The 17536-nt window shown below is 40.5% G+C and overlaps 1 protein-coding gene across 3 annotated transcripts in view; it reads left to right on the top strand.

Moving 5' to 3' along the window:
• The window catches only part of kdm6al (lysine (K)-specific demethylase 6A, like), a 34214-nt gene extending 21212 nt beyond the window's left edge, over positions 1 to 13002 (top strand). For 2 of the 3 annotated variants that reach the window (XM_065272450.2, XM_065272451.2), the window contains 17 exons: positions 738 to 872; positions 958 to 1032; positions 1173 to 1283; positions 1408 to 1707; positions 5353 to 6083; positions 6294 to 6423; positions 6561 to 6666; positions 7236 to 7441; positions 7527 to 7591; positions 7677 to 7748; positions 8366 to 8514; positions 8649 to 8763; positions 10399 to 10586; positions 11020 to 11161; positions 11362 to 11488; positions 11576 to 11746; positions 12038 to 13002. In XM_065272450.2, coding sequence (XP_065128522.2) covers positions 738 to 872; positions 958 to 1032; positions 1173 to 1283; positions 1408 to 1707; positions 5353 to 6083; positions 6294 to 6423; positions 6561 to 6666; positions 7236 to 7441; positions 7527 to 7591; positions 7677 to 7748; positions 8366 to 8514; positions 8649 to 8763; positions 10399 to 10586; positions 11020 to 11161; positions 11362 to 11488; positions 11576 to 11746; positions 12038 to 12064 — 2850 coding nt within the window. In that variant the 3' untranslated portion in view covers positions 12065 to 13002. Of the gene's footprint in view, positions 1 to 737; positions 873 to 957; positions 1033 to 1172; positions 1284 to 1407; positions 1708 to 5352; positions 6084 to 6293; positions 6424 to 6560; positions 6667 to 7235; positions 7442 to 7526; positions 7592 to 7676; positions 7749 to 8365; positions 8515 to 8648; positions 8764 to 10398; positions 10587 to 11019; positions 11166 to 11361; positions 11489 to 11575; positions 11747 to 12037 lie in introns of those variants that run through there. The other variant, XM_073815224.1, reaches the window with a different exon arrangement.
• Positions 13003 to 17536: the final 4534 nt, after the last annotated feature.

The following is a 17536-nucleotide window of genomic DNA, read 5'->3' as shown; positions in this document are numbered from 1 at the left end:
CTGGACTTCCCCCATTTTGTGTTGAATTGAAAACATACTGGTTCTGTTAGCTGTCAGCAGGTGACATAATCGGGGTTGTGTTATCCCCAGACCATCCTGGTATAAAAGCACAAAGCTTTAGAAACTACGTTATTGATATAAATAGTGAGGTGAATTTGCAATGCTATGTGGGACATTTTGAAGAGTTTGGTGAAAGTGCCAAAGTGAATACGTTTGGGGGACAGTAGATTGATAAAGTTCCTTTGCTTCATGTAATTGTACAGACATATTTTAAGGTCTTTTAAATATTGAGGATTCACGTGCAGTTTTTTGGTCTTGTTCGCCATGATGTTTAAAATAATTTGACAGAAACATGACCGACTGAAGCTGATGTTAGCAATGGTTGGGCATATTTAAACTATTTAACACTGTTTATATTAGGTTACCTGAGGCTATGCATTTGCCACCTACTGGTTAGAAGTTAGGAAGCTGAAAATATTTGAAATTTGTTTGTAGTATTTGAAATAGCCCTGCGGTAATTTGGGAAAACTGTTATATTCAAACACATCTGTTAGATTTCTTGACTTAATAAATACACTTAATGGCATTGTATTTCTGTGGTATTTTTATAATCCGTAGTGTCACTGCAGCTTCATGTTGTGTGTTTCTGTAATCCTCACAAGCGAGAAGACTTGTTTTTACTGAGAATGATGCTAAGTGAATCTGTCTGTCTGTCTGTCTGTCTGTCTGTCTCTCAGGCATGTAAACCTAACCCTGGGTCATCAGGGGGGGCTCATGGCTCTGGACAGTCACTGCCCCCCCATGTGAGTCTGGATCAGGGTGAGGATCAGTCCAACCCAGCCAAGAAGAAGAGGACCGACAGCCCTTCTAAGGTTGGTTTCAGTGTCATGATCCTCTGTGATGTCAGTGATCGAAGGACAAGAATCATGTCTGATCTCAAGTCTTCACTCTTCACAGATCTCAGACTCTTGGAGCAACAATCCAGCACAGCCACAAAATCCAAACTGGTACCTGTCCCCTCAGAAGCTTCAGGTGAGTGGGATCACAATTCTTCATTTACAGTCATCTGATTATTTGATGTTGGGGTGACGTCTGCGACATACCCGTATAGATGTTTTGAGCCTACAAAGCACTTCGGAGACGGATGCTAATGATCTTTCACTCTCCTTCAGTTGCTGGAGCAGTTGCGGGAAAACCGGGGCAGTCTAAAGGCCGCTCAGCTGCAGGTTCTGGAGCAGATGGAGGCACAGCTGTCGGCCATGAACCTCCACCAGCAGCAGCAGGTACGACGCCGTCTTCCAGAAACTCGCTTTTGTCGTCACATCTTCATTAACGCACAATAACAGAACGTTTCTTTTAATGGAAGGTTTATTTGAAATGTGATTCCTGGTTTCCTCTTACCTTCAGATGAGACAAAACACTTCTGGGCAGATACGAACCACCGTCCCCAATGGGCCCTCAGCAAATTCATCACTCCCTGCCCACCCAGCTCCTCGCAGTCCGGCCGTGCGACCACCCTGCATAGCTCAATCGCTGACCAACGGTCCCATTCCACCCGGCCCCCAACCCCCTTCAGTCGGCAATAATCACATCGCAGCAGGACCCAGAGCTAACGGAGACGTGCCTTACCTGCATCCCAACGCACTACCTCACAATTGCACAAGCCCGAAAGACGCGTGGAAGAGTCAGCACCTAAACTCCACTCAGGTTAGTTTGCTGTCACACGCTTTCTTAACATGACATTAATGTAGAACCCATACAAATCTCTGTTCCTCACAATCACAACAACCATTCAGCATCATCAACCTCAACCATTCATCAAGAAAAACATTTGGTCTTTTTTATGGTCTTTTATCGGGGACATACAGAGATCTTCATTATTTACAATTTGAAATGTATAAAAATAAATGAAGATTAAACCTCAATCTGATCTTAACAAATTCTAAGCGACACACTACAGCCTGTAAAACATTGAGATAAATAGCAGTAATAACCCTGTCTTTGCTTTTTCTATTTCGATTTTTAATCGGGCACGTGGGTTCTGCATGCCTAAGGTCCATTTCAAAGTCTACTGATGCAAGATTGGCCAATTGTGTTTTTTTTTTTTTTTTTTTAACAATAGGTGGTCATTGAGTATTAATAAATATATACGATCTGTGTGCTGTTGGTAAATCTTGTGTGAACGTTTGTTAAATAAGAGCACAACATTTTAAAACAAATAACTTTAATGTGACCTTCTGAGGTCTCTAAACCAGGGGTGCCCAGACCTTTTTGAGTGGTGATCTACTTTTAAAATTATAAAACCGACAATATCTACTTGCTAAAAAACAGGGTTAATATTTTTAATGCATGTTAGGACTACACTTCATATATCTCTACAATAAATTTAGGGCTGTCACCATTACTCTATTTTTTGTTGAGGGGTTTAAAAAATCCTTGTAGATGCAGACCTGCCAACCTGTACGCATTTTGTGTAGTAGGTACTCATTTTGACTAGTGCTGCCGCGAATAGTCGACGTAGTCGACGTAATCGACGATGAAAATTTGTCGACGGCAATTTTTTTAGTCGAGGAGTCGCATATTTATTTTTTTCCATCTCAAACGGCCCACTGTAATTCTGTCTCCTGTCTCAAATGGCTCAATGTAATTCACCTCCACACCAGTCTGTGCGCTGTGCGCGCCCTGCTGGTTAATCTGCTACGCTATCATCTTTCTTCCCTCTCCTCCTTCCTTCACTGCTTTAATTTTGAAAAATTGGCGGTGGCAGGCGAGTCTATGGAATTATGAGTCGGAAAGCTTCCGAAGTATGAAAGTATTTTAAGCCAAGTTGTGATAAAAGAGTGGTCTGTTACACCGTGCCAAACGTCGCCGGCTTATCACGGGAGCACAACGACAATGCACGAGCATCTCAAACGAAAACACTTGGGAGTTATTGACGAAACACCCGCAGAGAATAGGACAACGTAAGTAACTGTTATATGATTATTAATGAAACGGTGAGCTAGTCTGTTTTATTAACTCTTTTGAGAAGTACAATGACTCTGTATTTGGATGTTAAAGGCTATCAGTGTTTGCTCGTGATTCCGCCACGGAATCAACACTGGACGCAACAAATAGATTTTTAATGATTCCCATTTACATTTTTATTTTACTATTTTAAACGGCTCAATTCATTGTTGCGAGTGTTCAGCGGGTCTCTCTCTCTCTCTCTCTCTCTCTCTCTCTCTCTCTCTCTCTCTCTCTCTCTCTCGCTCTCTCTCTCACTCATGTTGCTTGCAGCGCCTCAATAGCGCGCGCCTCTCTCTTACGTGACAGTGAAAAGGTGGCAGTGTTTTTAATGTACTTTCTTTTTTGCGTAAACGTCAACATTCACAGATGTCTCTGACAAAGACGACTGATCGAGTTAACATGACTTGAAGAAAGATTAGCAGTAGTGTGAGTCTGTGTGCGAGCTTTCTCACTCCCTATGATGCTGTATGCCGTGTTCTGTAGTCTATGTAACAACAACAGTGTATTCTCTTATATTTCTGAATTTGCACCGAATTGTCTGCGCTATATCACTCGCATTTAAAATCAAGAAATGGCTCAAAACACAACAACAATTATGAGAAGAGCAACAGCAGTAAAGCTACAATGTAAATGTATGGTGATTTTTGCATATCTAAATCAGGATTTTAGCAGCAGTTAAAGGAACAGCTGGTTGGATAAAAAACGAGGTGATGGGTCATGTTTAGGCACTATTTTATAGGCTACAACAGAACAGATAATATGTAAAATAGCATTCAGTTGTGTTAAAATGCAATATAAGATCAAAGAGTAGAAGTGAAACATTTCATATTTCTGTTATGCATCTACTTTGCACTGGAAGTTTTTATTATTATTTATATTGTTTACATTGTAATTTTTTATTTGGTAACATTTAAGTTATTCATATTGTTTATGACACCGGTGAGTTCAAAATAAAATGGACAATGAAATAACAAACACTTGAGTTTTTTTTTAATTAGTCGTTTAGAATAGTCGACTATTCGAAAAATTAGTCGAAAGATTAGTCGTTAGAAAATTAGTCGTTAGTGGCAGCACTAATTTTGACCTCAAAGTACGGTGGTACGATTTGTCACTCTAAACTACGCAAAAACCTGATGACGCGCGAAGTACTCGAAAGAAGCAACAGAAAAAAGAAAAATATGTCCAATCATAGCACTAGGCTCATCCACCACATAGAAAGTGGGGATGATTGACAAGTCGTATGGCCAATCAGTAACAAGATTCTGCTATCGATGGAATCACAAAATCCAGTCAATAAAATAAAATGTCATATACAAACCAACCACATCAAATAAAGTTTTATAAATGGAGAATATCTCGTGTCTCGAGCGCCCCCGTGATAGGTGCCTATGCCGTACTGTACTGCACTGTAAACAAAGCTACAATAAATTACAGACATACATACAGTTAACAGCACTACTGTCACAGTTAGGGTTGAATTATGTTATGGTTATGATAACAGAATGTCATTTGTGGGTTAACCATCTCCCACTGTTTAACAGTAATATCACTTTTAACAGTGTTTGTGCAGACATGCTAAACTTTGGAGAATACAGTATTTAAATAATGTTATTAATCACCATGTATGGCAAATTTTGTTAAACATGATTTTATCTACATTTATAATTATTTTTAAAGCAGATTATGGGAGGATGGGGAAAAAAGTGAGTGCAATGTGCAGCATGTTACCTTGAAAGTTACCAAGAGGTGTGTGTGCGTTCATGTGCGCGTGCATGTGTTAAATTATATGTTAAAAACCCGTGTTCTGTCCTTTCGGTCGATGCTACCGTACTCAAAAAAAATTCCAAGGTTGGCAGGTCTGTAGATGTCGACTACTCCTTAAAATAGCGGAGATACGGTTTAGTAAAACAAACTAGAAAGAAAATGACAACAATATCAGCATGAAAGCATATAAGTCAATGCTACATAGCCTAGCTTGTGTGTGCACGCAGACAAGCGCATGGATCCGCTCCTGATGATGGCAAGAATGCGCATCCTGGTGAATTTCGGAAATTAGACGACTGATCTGCAGCGGGCAGGCATAAGATTCATAAAATCACATTTGAGAATAAAGGGTGCAGCAACTCAGAAAGACATGTGTGTTTTTACAATTACCCTAAGACCATAATGCCAATTTCACGCTTTGTTTTCTGAAGCTCGTGGAGCTGCATATACACAGTTAACTTATGTGCAAACTACCACGATCCACCTATTGGGCTGATCTAAATTGAACTTTACAGTCCAAAACAAAACCTTTAATGCCAAAGTATTGCAATCTACTCAGTGTGTGCTTTTTCTTCTCAGGGGCTTCAGAAAGGTCCAGGTTCGCATTGGGCGGGTCCTAATGGAGACCGGACTCTCTCTTCCAGCGCTTCTACCGACGGCGGCCCTCACAATCAGGTTGGACATTCCGCCACAACCCCCAACGATCCCTCGGAGCCAGCTGTCAATCATCTGTCCTCCCCTTGCTCCACGTCGTCACCCGCTTCCTCATCCTCGCACACGGCTACCTCAGGCGTGCCACCCAGCACCCCCCTGACCAAAGAGAGCGCCACCCCGCAGGGCAACGGTTCCACTGCCACCAACCATCACAGTCCGGGCCGCACACCCACTTCCACGTCCGGCTCGCCGGCTGCCCATTCCAGAGACAATCCGCAACTCTCCACTCTTCTCGGAGGCAAAGAGATTCCTGCCGCAGGCTCCAAGGTTAACCACGTCCACCCGGCCACCTCGCTGACTGCCCCGAGCGGTTCTGCCGCTTCTTCTCCCGCCTCTGCGCTGTCCACGACGTCCCCCTCGCCCCGCTCAGTTGAGCCTACAGCTGGCCTTAATAACCCGAGGTCTGCCGTGGCCGGACCGCCTCCCGACGTCACGGTTAACGGAAGCGGAGGAGTTTGTTCGGAAGACTCTCGAAGCCCGTTAAAAGCGGAGCCGCCAGAGCTCTGCGTTAAAGCAGCCACACCTCACAACCCTCCCCACTCCTCATCTACGGTCTCGATTTACCCGACGTCCACAGACGTCCTGAAGGCCTGCAGGTGAGTTCTGTCTCTTAATCACGTCTGTTGGCTTTGATGCACGATAGGGGTTCGGTCCGCTCTCTGTCTTCTGAAAGTATGTTGCGCAAGTAATGGTAACTTGGTAGGCCGTAAGCCTTAGGAACAAGAAATGGCATGGTTTTAATCAGAAAAATTATTTTTGTTTGTAAAAGTTCAGCTTGTATGTAATAAAACACTTCCCCCTTCCAGGAGTCTTGGGAAGAATGGTCTGTCGAGCAGCAGTATCCTGTTAAACAAATGCCCACCGCCACGCCTCCCTCCACCTCCTTCACCCATTCTGGCTAAAGACAAACTCAATCCACCCACACCGAGTATTTATGTGAGTATCCGTCTATAGATATATAGAGAGGTTGTCTTATCACAATTTAAACAGAAACGTGCGTGAAAATATCTGAAAAACACTTTTCTAAGAGGTGTGACACGTCTTGAATTGTTTTCTCGTTTGGTCTGTTTCAGCTGGAGAATAAGAGAGACGCGTTCTTCCCTCCACTGCACCAGTTCTGCACCAACCCGTCTAACCCGGTCACTGTCATACGCGGCCTGGCAGGAGCTCTCAAACTAGGTTAGAAGAATGTGACCCTTTAGCCCATAATACACACAAAGACTTCAAGACTCACCTAAAAGGCCAAATGTCGGATTTCTGGTGGCAGTGACGCATTTCTATGTGAAAATAACAACATTTGTTGCAATGAGATGTTTTATTTTGATGCTGGATGACCTGCACAATTCTTGGTGTGATTTACAGCTCACAGCGGTATCGATGTTACCTCCTAAGTGTTTTGTTTCTTTTCAGCTTGAATCATTTTCAGGTGCTTGTGAACGTTTACGTGTTAATGACTGTTTCTCAATATGCATTCTTTGTCTGTACTTGCGTTTTTGTGGACTTGTGAAACGTCATCAGTCACAGCCCAGTTTACATAAAATCCTAGAAAGTGTTCTTGCGTGTGGACTTTATTTATAACTTTATAGATTATTTGTGTCTATTATTTACATGAAGTCTGTTATTTGTTATTATCATGTTAGCAGAGGTAAAATAAGGTCCAAAACTTCCAGCGGTAAAAGTAAACATTCAAAGTTTCTGCGTTCTGATGTTTTTTTTTAGCTTTAACCCATAAATCTCTCTCTCCACAGACCTAGGCTTGTTTTCCACTAAAACACTGGTCGAGGCGAATCCAGATCACCTGGTGGAGGTTTGGACGCAGCTGTGTCAGCCAGCGGATGAGAACTGGGACGCGAGCGGCACGAGGAAACAGTGGCGCTTCGAGAGCAGCCGCTCGTACACCACTATTTCTAAATACGCACAGTACCAGGCTGCATCTTTCCAGGAGTCGCTGCGGGTGAGAGTTACAGCAGATGAGTGTTTGTGACATAACTCCGTATTGCAAGAGTCACGAGTGAATGTGTTGTGTGTTTGTGTTTCAGGAAGAGAATGAGAAGAAAGGCCAGAAAGAACATTCAGACTCTGAGATGACCGGATCATCAGAACCGTAAGTATCGTTCAGATCCTTTCACACGGTCCGCCCCACGTGTTTGTGCTGTAATATTAACTGACGTCTTTTTAATCCGTTCAAGTGTTTCTAGAAGAAAAGGGCCTTTCAAACAGATCAAATTTGGGACCAACATTGACGTCTCTGATGAAAAAAAGTAAGTCTGCCCTTCAGTTTCTCCATAAACGACACAAGTGTTTGAATCTTGCATCTGTACTTTGGAAATGGTTCTTCTTCTTGGTCATAGAAAGCAGCGTGATTGTTGATAGAGGATCTGAGGGTCATGAAATGAATGAAACCGCTCAGTGCATGTAAAGCCCATTTAACTTACATGATGTGAAACAAGAGATTGAAAGAGAAGTGAATATGGAGTAACACTGGTTTTATCTTTAAATTTAACGATTCTGAAATGTTTTTTGTCTTTGTGGTAATGTGCACCAAATTAAAAAAAGAGACTTGAGTCTAATGCATGAAATAGCATCAGACAGGATTTCATGTTGAAATACAAATCATTCCAGTGTGTAAGTAGTAAATGTCTTGTGAAGAAAAATGATGTGTTTGTAAGAGAATGTGATTAATATTTGATCCAAGCAGTTAATTCAAACACAGGGGCACGTCTATAAACTACAAATCTCATTGGTTTTCTGATGACTGGGATGAGTAAATTATGCGAGAAATCTTATGTTTTAGTGAATTATGTCTTTAAGTCATGCCCTCCTCTTCAGCACAGTTTAATAATGGCCTGATTTCAGATCTGTGATGGTCTCTCCGCAGGTGGAAGCTGCAGCTGCAGGAGCTGAGTAAACTGCCTGCATTTGCACGGATGGTGTCTGCAGGTAATCTGCTCAGTCATGTGGGTTACAGCATTCTGGGGATGAACACGGTCCAGCTCTTCATGAAAGTGCCTGGCAGCAGAACACCCGGTCAGTGCTTTTTTATCTTGTTCTGAATAAGCATCATGGGTTTTATGTGAGTTTCTTGCTGTTTTGTATTAATTGGTGTGGTGGTATAGATAAATATTTTAGACACACATGTTCAGCTTTTCTTTCATCTTCAGGTCATCAGGAACACAACAATTTCTGTGCGGTGAACATCAACATCGGGCCGGGGGACTGCGAGTGGTTCGCCGTTCCAGAGCCGTATTGGGGCGTCATGAGTGGATTCTGTGAGAAGTACGTGACGCTTGATACACGTGACCTTTGGCTGCTGTGGGCATGAAAAACGGGGCTCCTGCACATAAGCAATCATTATGATATTCATTTTATTTCATAAAATCCTGATCCGGTAAATGACTTGCCATTTGATCAATCATGACTTGGGATCCCTGTTATTTATTTGATTTGATTTATCCTGTATTTAACCACAATTTCACATAAAAATTAAGTCCACATTTTGAAACATGACCATGCTAGAGATTCAGATAAAATACTGTAACGTGTACGTGAACCTGCGCCACAAACAAATCGTAATGTTGTGCGATTGAGCGGTCTCCTCAAAGATTCCTGCAGTTCTTACTGAAAAGGTGCTCTCCGCTAGTTTTTCTTTTAGCCTTAAAAGAAAGACCGAAAAGACCGATAAGTGTTTTAATTTAAGAACTTTGTCTACATTTTAAAACTAACTTGTGACCCTGGACCACAAACCAGTCGTATGGGTCATTGATTTGAAATTGAGATTTAACCTCCTAAGACCTGGTGTGTCCACATGATTGGACATCACATCTTTTTGTTGTTTGCACCATTAATACGTAATTCTGTGTTACTGGAACCTGTTGAACACAAACTTGGACAATTAGACTGGTAGTCTACCCACATTCACAAACATACAAGAAGTGCTAGACATGCTAAACATCTCAGTCTCATAGAAATTCCTCTTTTAGAAATGTCACCCAGAAAACGGCCCAATCTGAAAAACTGATGCTTATGACATCACAGGCATCTCCATGCCCCTCCACTTTAAAATAATTGGTTACATTTTTTGAGTGGCAGCAAAGTCAGCCAATCAGTAATGAGATTGCAAGTTAAGCCAGTAGGGGGAGCCAAATAGGTGCAAAACCACTTGTTTAAAATCCCCCACCCTAATAGAGCTATCTGAGAGAGCTTCTAAGGCATTACAGACCCAAACAAAAACTTTTTTGTCTACATGTCACATCACAGAACAAGGATAAATACTCCGTTCAATCATTCTATGTCACCTTTAAAGAAAAATATTTGGTTATATTTCTTGGTTCTTCCTAACCCCAAAATAGCTGGAAATCTAACACATTACTAATGAAAAATACATTTGTGTTAAAAATAAGGGTAGGGAATTTACCAAATAACTTCATGAAACATGATCTTTACTTAAAGCGTTAGTTCACTCCAAATTGATAGTTTGATCATAAATCTCTTACCCCTAAGTCCTCCGATTGTCCTCAGAACTCATTTTTAGATATTTTTGATGAAAACTGGGAGGGTTCTGTCTGTCCTATTGAGTTAGTTTTACAATAATTTCCCCCAGAAAAGACAGACATCGCCAAAAAGGTTCATGTGCCATCAGTCGTTTAATAATATTATTATGAAGCAACAAGAACACTTTCAGAATGAGTGGGACTAAAATCATACATTTTGTCTTATTTAAACCAGTTTTAATGATTTTTTTTTTTAAATGATTTTTAATACTTAAAAATGGGATGATAATTATTAGGATATGATGGGTCTTTTATCTCAAATATATGTTATCACAATTAGTTTGAACCTTAACATTTCTATGTAGTAAACTACTGTATACTATATGAAGTAAATATAAGATCATCTGTCAAACGTTTTCAGGAACAACATCAACTTCCTGAAGGGGTCATGGTGGCCGAATTTGGAGGATTTGTATGAGGCTAACGTGCCTGTGTACCGTTTCATCCAGCGTCCTGGAGATCTGGTCTGGTTGAACACAGGGACGGTCCACTGGGTCCAGGCCATCGGCTGGTGCAATAATATTTCCTGGAATGTTGGCCCTCTTACAGGTACGTCATATAACAGAGACGCACATGTAAAAAAATCCAGATTGTTGTTGTTGCCGCCAATCACAAAGTGTCAATTACAGCGTTAGGGTTTCAATCTACTTCTGTTAGATTTTGCAGCAATGATCATTGGCACTAATCAAAAACATTTCATATGCGCTGGTGAATCCGAGTTGTTTGACTCATCCATATTGCTCTTTCTCACGAGTCTCATCCACCATCACCATATAATTAAAACCTAAGTGTCTGCACGTTACACATAACCAAATCAAGATCCCTATTTTACTCGATGTATTGATTTTGTGTAATAAACGGCTTCAATAACTGGGACTTAAAATGATGAGCTGTCATAATCGTGTCTGATGTTTCATCTGGTCATGTGTTTGAATGCGGTTCTTACCGTGTTGATTCGTGGAGGTTACGTCTTTCCCTACAGCGTATCAGTACAAGCTCGCTGTGGAACGCTACGAGTGGAACAAGCTCCAGAGTGTCAAATCTATGGTTCCCATGGTGCATCTGTCCTGGAACATGGCGAGGAACATTAAAGTATCCGACCACAAGCTGTTTGAGATGATTAAGTGAGTATTTTTACCATCCGATAAATCTGCAGATTGGGAATGTGGTTTTCTACTCGTCCTTAAAGCTCAATAAACCTTTCATGAGGGTCTTGTTGATCATCTTGGGTTTGAGTTGGAATTGGCTGATCATCTGGATCTCTGCAGAAGCGTTAGTAGGTCCAACAAGTCGTGGGACTGCTAATAATTCTCCTGGTTAACAGGTTCTGTCTTCTGCGGACGCTCAAACAGTGTCAGGCGATAAAAGAGGCGCTGGTGGCCGCTGGGAAAGAGACGATTTGGCACAGAAGATGCCGAGATGAACCGGCCCATTTCTGCTCCATCTGTGAGGTGCGTCCTCAGTCGTGCAGCCCTTCACGCTTCAGGTTATTTTTATTTATGGCGTGCAGAAGTAACGTCGTGGTCATTTGGTTTCAGGTGGAGGTTTTCAACCTTCTCTTCGTGACGAGCGACAGCTACTCCAAAAAGTCTTATGTCATCCACTGTCAGGATTGCGCACGGAAGGGCAGCAGCGATCTGGACGGTTTTGTTGTTTTGGAACAGAACAAGATGGATGATCTCATGCAGATTTATGACCAGTTCTCATTAGTAAGTCATTTTTCCACTCTTATCAATGTCGCTTGTTCACCGGCATCAAACCTTTCGTCTGCTTGACATAATAGCATTTTGGTGCTTTACATTTTTTTTTTGTGCACGTATTAATAATCAAAGTGTCCTTTTCTCAGCAATTCAGGTGTCACACCTGAAAAGGGATTTAAATATAGATTAAGATGCAGAACTAAACATTGCAATGCGCGTTTCAGAAACTTGTGTTGTGTTTTTATGAAAATCTAAAGAAAGCTCTTTATTAAGGATTTCTTTCTTCCTGATGTCTTCTAGGCCCCTGCGCTGCATTCTTCATCTTGACATTAAACGCTGTACGTGTGGAAAGTATGGCATTACAGGAACTCTATAAACGGACCATTTCTGATATTCAGGACAGTCGCGGCAGCGTCTCGCGTGGCTGGTGACCATAGCTAACGTGCCGGACTGACGACTGAAGTGGCTGTGTGTCTATGCAACCTGTTTATAAACTGCAGCGTGTCGTTACGGCCTACAGGGGGTGGCGGAAGGCCCACAGACCTCCATGTAAACGGGCTGCTCGCTTCTGCATCACCAGGGAAATGAATCTGAAAAAAACGTGGAGGAAGTGATGAGGAAAACGGTTTTGTACATATTGTCTCTCACAAATGGCGTCGTCACTTAAAGACTACTGACTTTTTTTTGTATTTTGTAACGTTATGAAAGTTGAAATCTATCTTCTGTCGAGGGTTTCACCTTCACGGGCGAGAACGCTAGCCGAGCTTTTTGTAAGGTAGCGATAGCGATTTTACCACGACTTTGGATGGTAAAATCTCCCAAAAATTTGTAATGTGAAGAATTAGGTGATATAATTTTTTACTGCTTTTATCTGTCTTTACTTTGAAACTAGGGTTGATATTTTGGTTTCTTGGGTAAGAAAAAGAAAATTGTGGGAAAAAATACAGCCAAGTCACAAAGAAAAACGAGTTGCACATAGAATAAAGTTGAAATTGTGATTGTTTTCCCCTCGTTTTTGTTTCTAATCCTGATGTACATTTACACTATTTATAAAATGCATATTTATTGCTTGAAGATCTTTGTGGATGGAATGCTGTTATTTTTCCCAGAGTACCTGCCATTCAATTTGAAGGAGTTTAGTCATTTAAACTACTCCTGCATTTTCTATATAGAATTAAACTGCTTAGTGTAAGCATTGTACAGATACTATAAAATTGTTTTATTGTTTGAAGAATGTTTATGACTTATTAAACAAGTTGTCAACAGTTTTATGCCCCTTTTGTATTGAATCTGAAACTTGCATTAGCCGCTCTTTACTCTTCATGAAGGGTTGAGTGTTTTTAGCAGTAATCTTTGTTTACAGACAGTTATGCTGTCAGTTACCATTGAACCTCCAAAAAGGTTTAAGTTTATTGCGGTCTTTTTCTGACAAACACTTGAACAACAGTTATGTGTTTATGTGTTGTTCAGAGACACAGCGACTATTACAATGTTTATGAAAGCCTTTATTTAAAGTAAGACATTGTCTTAAAACATTTGCAGGATTTGGATTCAGAGCAGCGGGTAATAACGGGTTTTAATTCAAGTACATTTTGCTTTCAGATTGAAGGTCTGTGGTTATCAAGCGGTTTTGAAACCCAGCATACAATGTAGCTGTACTTTGTCATACACAGATTTCTACACTATATGCCAGGTTCAAAACCACTCGTCAAGGTTTTCATCCCGAGGTGTCACCCTGAGGACTGAACAGGAGGGCATCAGAGACCCAGTAGCCAGATGTAGCTGCTGAACGGCCGACAGGATCTACACTGACTACTGAGCGAACGATGGGTCTGCGCTTTGTGTCCCTGTGTCCTGCTCGTGTGTTACAGCCTAGACAACAGAGAGATAACTTTGACAAAAACATCTGTCTGTTCATAGAGGTTTATTCATGTAGTTTGTAAGCCTTGAGCAGAAAGTGAAACGTCATCCTCTAAAGCAGTGGGTCTCAAACTGGGGGCCCCAGTTAAATGACATTTTCTAAAATACATTATTTCATCATACATTGTGTAATTAAACCTTAGAAAAATCAACTAACCAACAGAACCACATTGTATAATTGAATGTGTTTTGTTTCATTAAAATTTTAATTTTTGTAATGTTTTATGTCATAAATTTTCTTTTGGGGGCCATAAAGGTATGCACTGTACACAAGGGGACCGCACGCTGAAAAAGTTTGAGAACCACAGCTCTAAAGGAGATGCCCTCAACCTGGCCGCTTGTATAACAGCCTGTAAATGAGGGTAAATGGCAGATGTGTCCTGGAAAAATGAGTTCAAACAGTCAGCGTGGATGGAAAGTTAAACAGGACTGAAGTGTTGTAGATTACCAGAGCTGACTCAGCTGATCAGTTACCCAACCCAACATGCATCCGATTATCATCAAGCACTACATCAATCAAACTCTTTCTTAAACTTAAAACAACTGTTATTTGCAGCTTGATGTAATGTATTCATCATCTGTGTCATGTGACTGAGTGTTAAAGACTTGATGATGTCACATTAGAGAGGTTTTCTGTGGATTCTTTTGTGAAATCTTGATTTTCTATCTTTATTTCTCTGCACTTTCAGCTTAATACATTTTTTTTTGTACCAGCACAGTTATTGAACACAATCATGTGATGAACTTCAGTGATGGTGTTTGAAGCCATGAATGCAGGACCTTCATTGACTTTCTCTCTCTTTCCAGCCTTCTCATTTCATTTATTTTCTCCCCTCTCTTATTCTGTCATCTTTTTCTTTTCTTTCCACTTCTCCTCTCAGTCTCATTTCACCCCTTATCTCATTCACGCTCTCTCTTCTCTCTTCTTCCTGTTTTGCTTATGGCCTCCCATTTTTTTTATTTTTCAGTTTGTTTAATTTGATTAATCCTCAAAAGTGATCAATAAAACCAGTGACCATAACTGTTTGTTATAAAGTGTTTTGCACCCATTAAATCGTGGTGTCATTTTTGCTAGCAGGGTCTGACCAATCAGAAAGCTCCTTGCGACAGTCCATTCATAAAAGCATCTGCTACCCTCCACCCGCTGCTGTTTCTCTCTCTCTCAGTCTGTTCCTACCTTGGCTGTCACCCACCATTACACAGAATACAAGGACAAAACAATGGCGTTTTTCCACAGATCCTGGAAAGGTCCTGACTTCTGACCTGTGGTTTGACAAAACATATTCATAAATATAATAAAGTATAAAGATTTCATTAGGCTCATATTGACAAACGTTTCCTTCTCAAAAACAACATAATTACTCTATAAAATGGTTTTAGAAACTGAATATAGCATGAGCTGGGTTAACTTCACAAGCAGTTTAGTAAACTACCTAAACTAAATGGATTATAGGATTAACAATAGTTAGTTTGTCTTGTCATTTGAAGTCAGTGAGCACATGACCAGCATCATGTTTGTCTCTAACCAGCTGAATATTTCTACTTGAAGTATATTGATTTATTCTTACTAAATGAGATTTCATTCACGTTCCTTCCTTATTTACAGAACAGACGGATCCTCCTAAAGAAATCACCCATCTTTATCCTCCGTAACAATGACTTTAAATCATCAGCTTATCTTTTGTCTGTCTCTGGTCCGGTTTTAAATCTGTTTCCTGACCTGGTTATGTTCAGTGGGCAAAGAATGAGAGCGGGCACACGAGAAACCTGTCGGTGTGCTCAACTTACTCAGGTTGTTTTCTCTCCGTGGTGTTGTGCTTTTGTCTTTCAGGTTAGCAGTAGCACTCTTGCCCCTAAACCCAGGTTAAGGTTAGTCATTGTCCACTTTCATCTTGAGATTAATCTGTAATCTGTTTCAAAGGGCCGGTGCTGTCAAACACACACACACACACACAGCATTCACTTTATGTCTGTTATTTTCAAGACAAAACATTTTTACATTGCAGTCCATCACAAAAAAATATCTTAAACCACAAAAGAACCAAGAAATTGCAAAATCTAGTACTCACACTGGAGTCAAGTAGCAGCTCAGATCTGTTTATTTAAATCTTAACCCAAATCTTTCTCATTCCTGTCTGAGTTTCTTCTGAACCCTTTCTTTATCCAGACTGTAAGTCACATGTCGCCGGTCTGACCCCTGTAAAGAGAGGCGGGGCTAAAGTGGGCGTCAACTTTAGATTCTGACCTATCAGATCAGTGGGACAAATGAGACATTTTTATCAATGGGAAGCTCACAGTCAGGCTTCACTCATTGAGGTTAAACAAATTTCAATTTTATGGAAAGACGCTGATCGTGTATAAATATGAAGTTCATTCAAATAATACATTTGTAAATGAGATATTATTATAATGACAATAATGATCAAAGTATCAAATAACATTGATTTACTTATAAAGCACATTTTAACAGAATCTCAACTGACCCAAAGCCCTGCACAGTGACCATAAGCAGGTTTACACAGTTAAACAACAACAACAAAAGACATCAAAAAAAAGATTTAAATGTAGACTTTAATGAAAATGGGAGCTAATTTCAAAGCTTGGACCCAATCACAGAAAAGCTCTCATCACCCTTTAATTCATAGCAACACCATGACTTAGTTTAAAGCAGGACATTAATGCACAAGAAGATCACAAATCATACATCTGTGCACGACCATAAGAATTTTAGTATCAACCCTAAAGAAGCCAAGGGACACAAAAAAAAACTGTGAGATGAGATCAGACAGAAGTGTAGCGGCTGCATTTTAAACAACTTGAGATTGTTGATGATGAAGATTGAGGAAGACCTATAGAGAAGTGACTTTGACTTCTTAACTGATATTAAATGGGGGGGGAGGGTCCTCTAATAACACATTTATTAATTTATTTATCAGAATAGTGAAGAATCAAAAATCACTCCCTGGTTTTTATTTTGTTTGCGTACACTGATCAAAAATGGCTTAAGCGAGGACTAGGCCTCAGTTTAATTAGGAAATTTAACTAGTTTTAACAAACATGCCTTTCAAAACACATTACTTGTGTGCATTTTTAAGGATAAACAAAGGGCATTGATGTATTTTAAGATATGTTAGTACAAATTGTTTTCAGTTTGGACGCGCTCTTAAACTTCCCTTACAAAAATTTACTGTTTTTTGTAGTAAAAGTGTAGTAACCATGTTTTTGGTGTATTGATTACTATCAGCCAAACCATGGTTTTACTACACTTACTATGGTTTATATGGTTTTTGAAAACCATGGTTGTCAAAACCATGGTTACCATGGCTTTACTACAGTAACCATGTTTTTTTGTTCATTTTCGTTATGTATGTTAGTCTAGGATTAGTCTAATCCCTGTTCGGGAAACCGCCCCTTTGCGTTTAACTTTTGTTTAGGGTTCAGACTTAACCCTAACCCTATTCAGCGTTTATCGAAGCAGAGATTTGTCACCACACAGACGACATGGCTGTCTAAACCTCTTAACCTATACTGTCACCTGAAGCCTAGTCAGCACACTAGTCAGACAATATTTTGGGTAACAGGCGAGATTTGGGAACCACATCCCGCGACGCGTTGCGCTTAGCGCGTCACACACGCATAAACCCTCAACCCGTCCACGTATCGTAATTGAAAGGAAATTTGCCTTTTTTTATTATTTAATTGGTTAGAAGGGATTATCGATACTACATTTCGAGTTCGGATTAAGGTGAAAGGCAGCGCTTACCTGGGTCTCAGTCACGCGACTGTTTGTCCTGAAACACCTGCAGCTCCAAACAACACAAAAACCTTTACATTAAATACACAAGAATGATATACAACATGTAGATATACAATATCACC

The sequence above is a fragment of the Paramisgurnus dabryanus genome, chromosome 7, assembly GCF_030506205.2.
Source record: "Paramisgurnus dabryanus chromosome 7, PD_genome_1.1, whole genome shotgun sequence".
NCBI classification, from domain to species: domain Eukaryota; kingdom Metazoa; phylum Chordata; class Actinopteri; order Cypriniformes; family Cobitidae; genus Paramisgurnus; species Paramisgurnus dabryanus.
The sequence above is the reverse complement of the archived record's forward strand: the minus strand, read 5'-3'. Positions and strand labels throughout refer to the sequence as shown.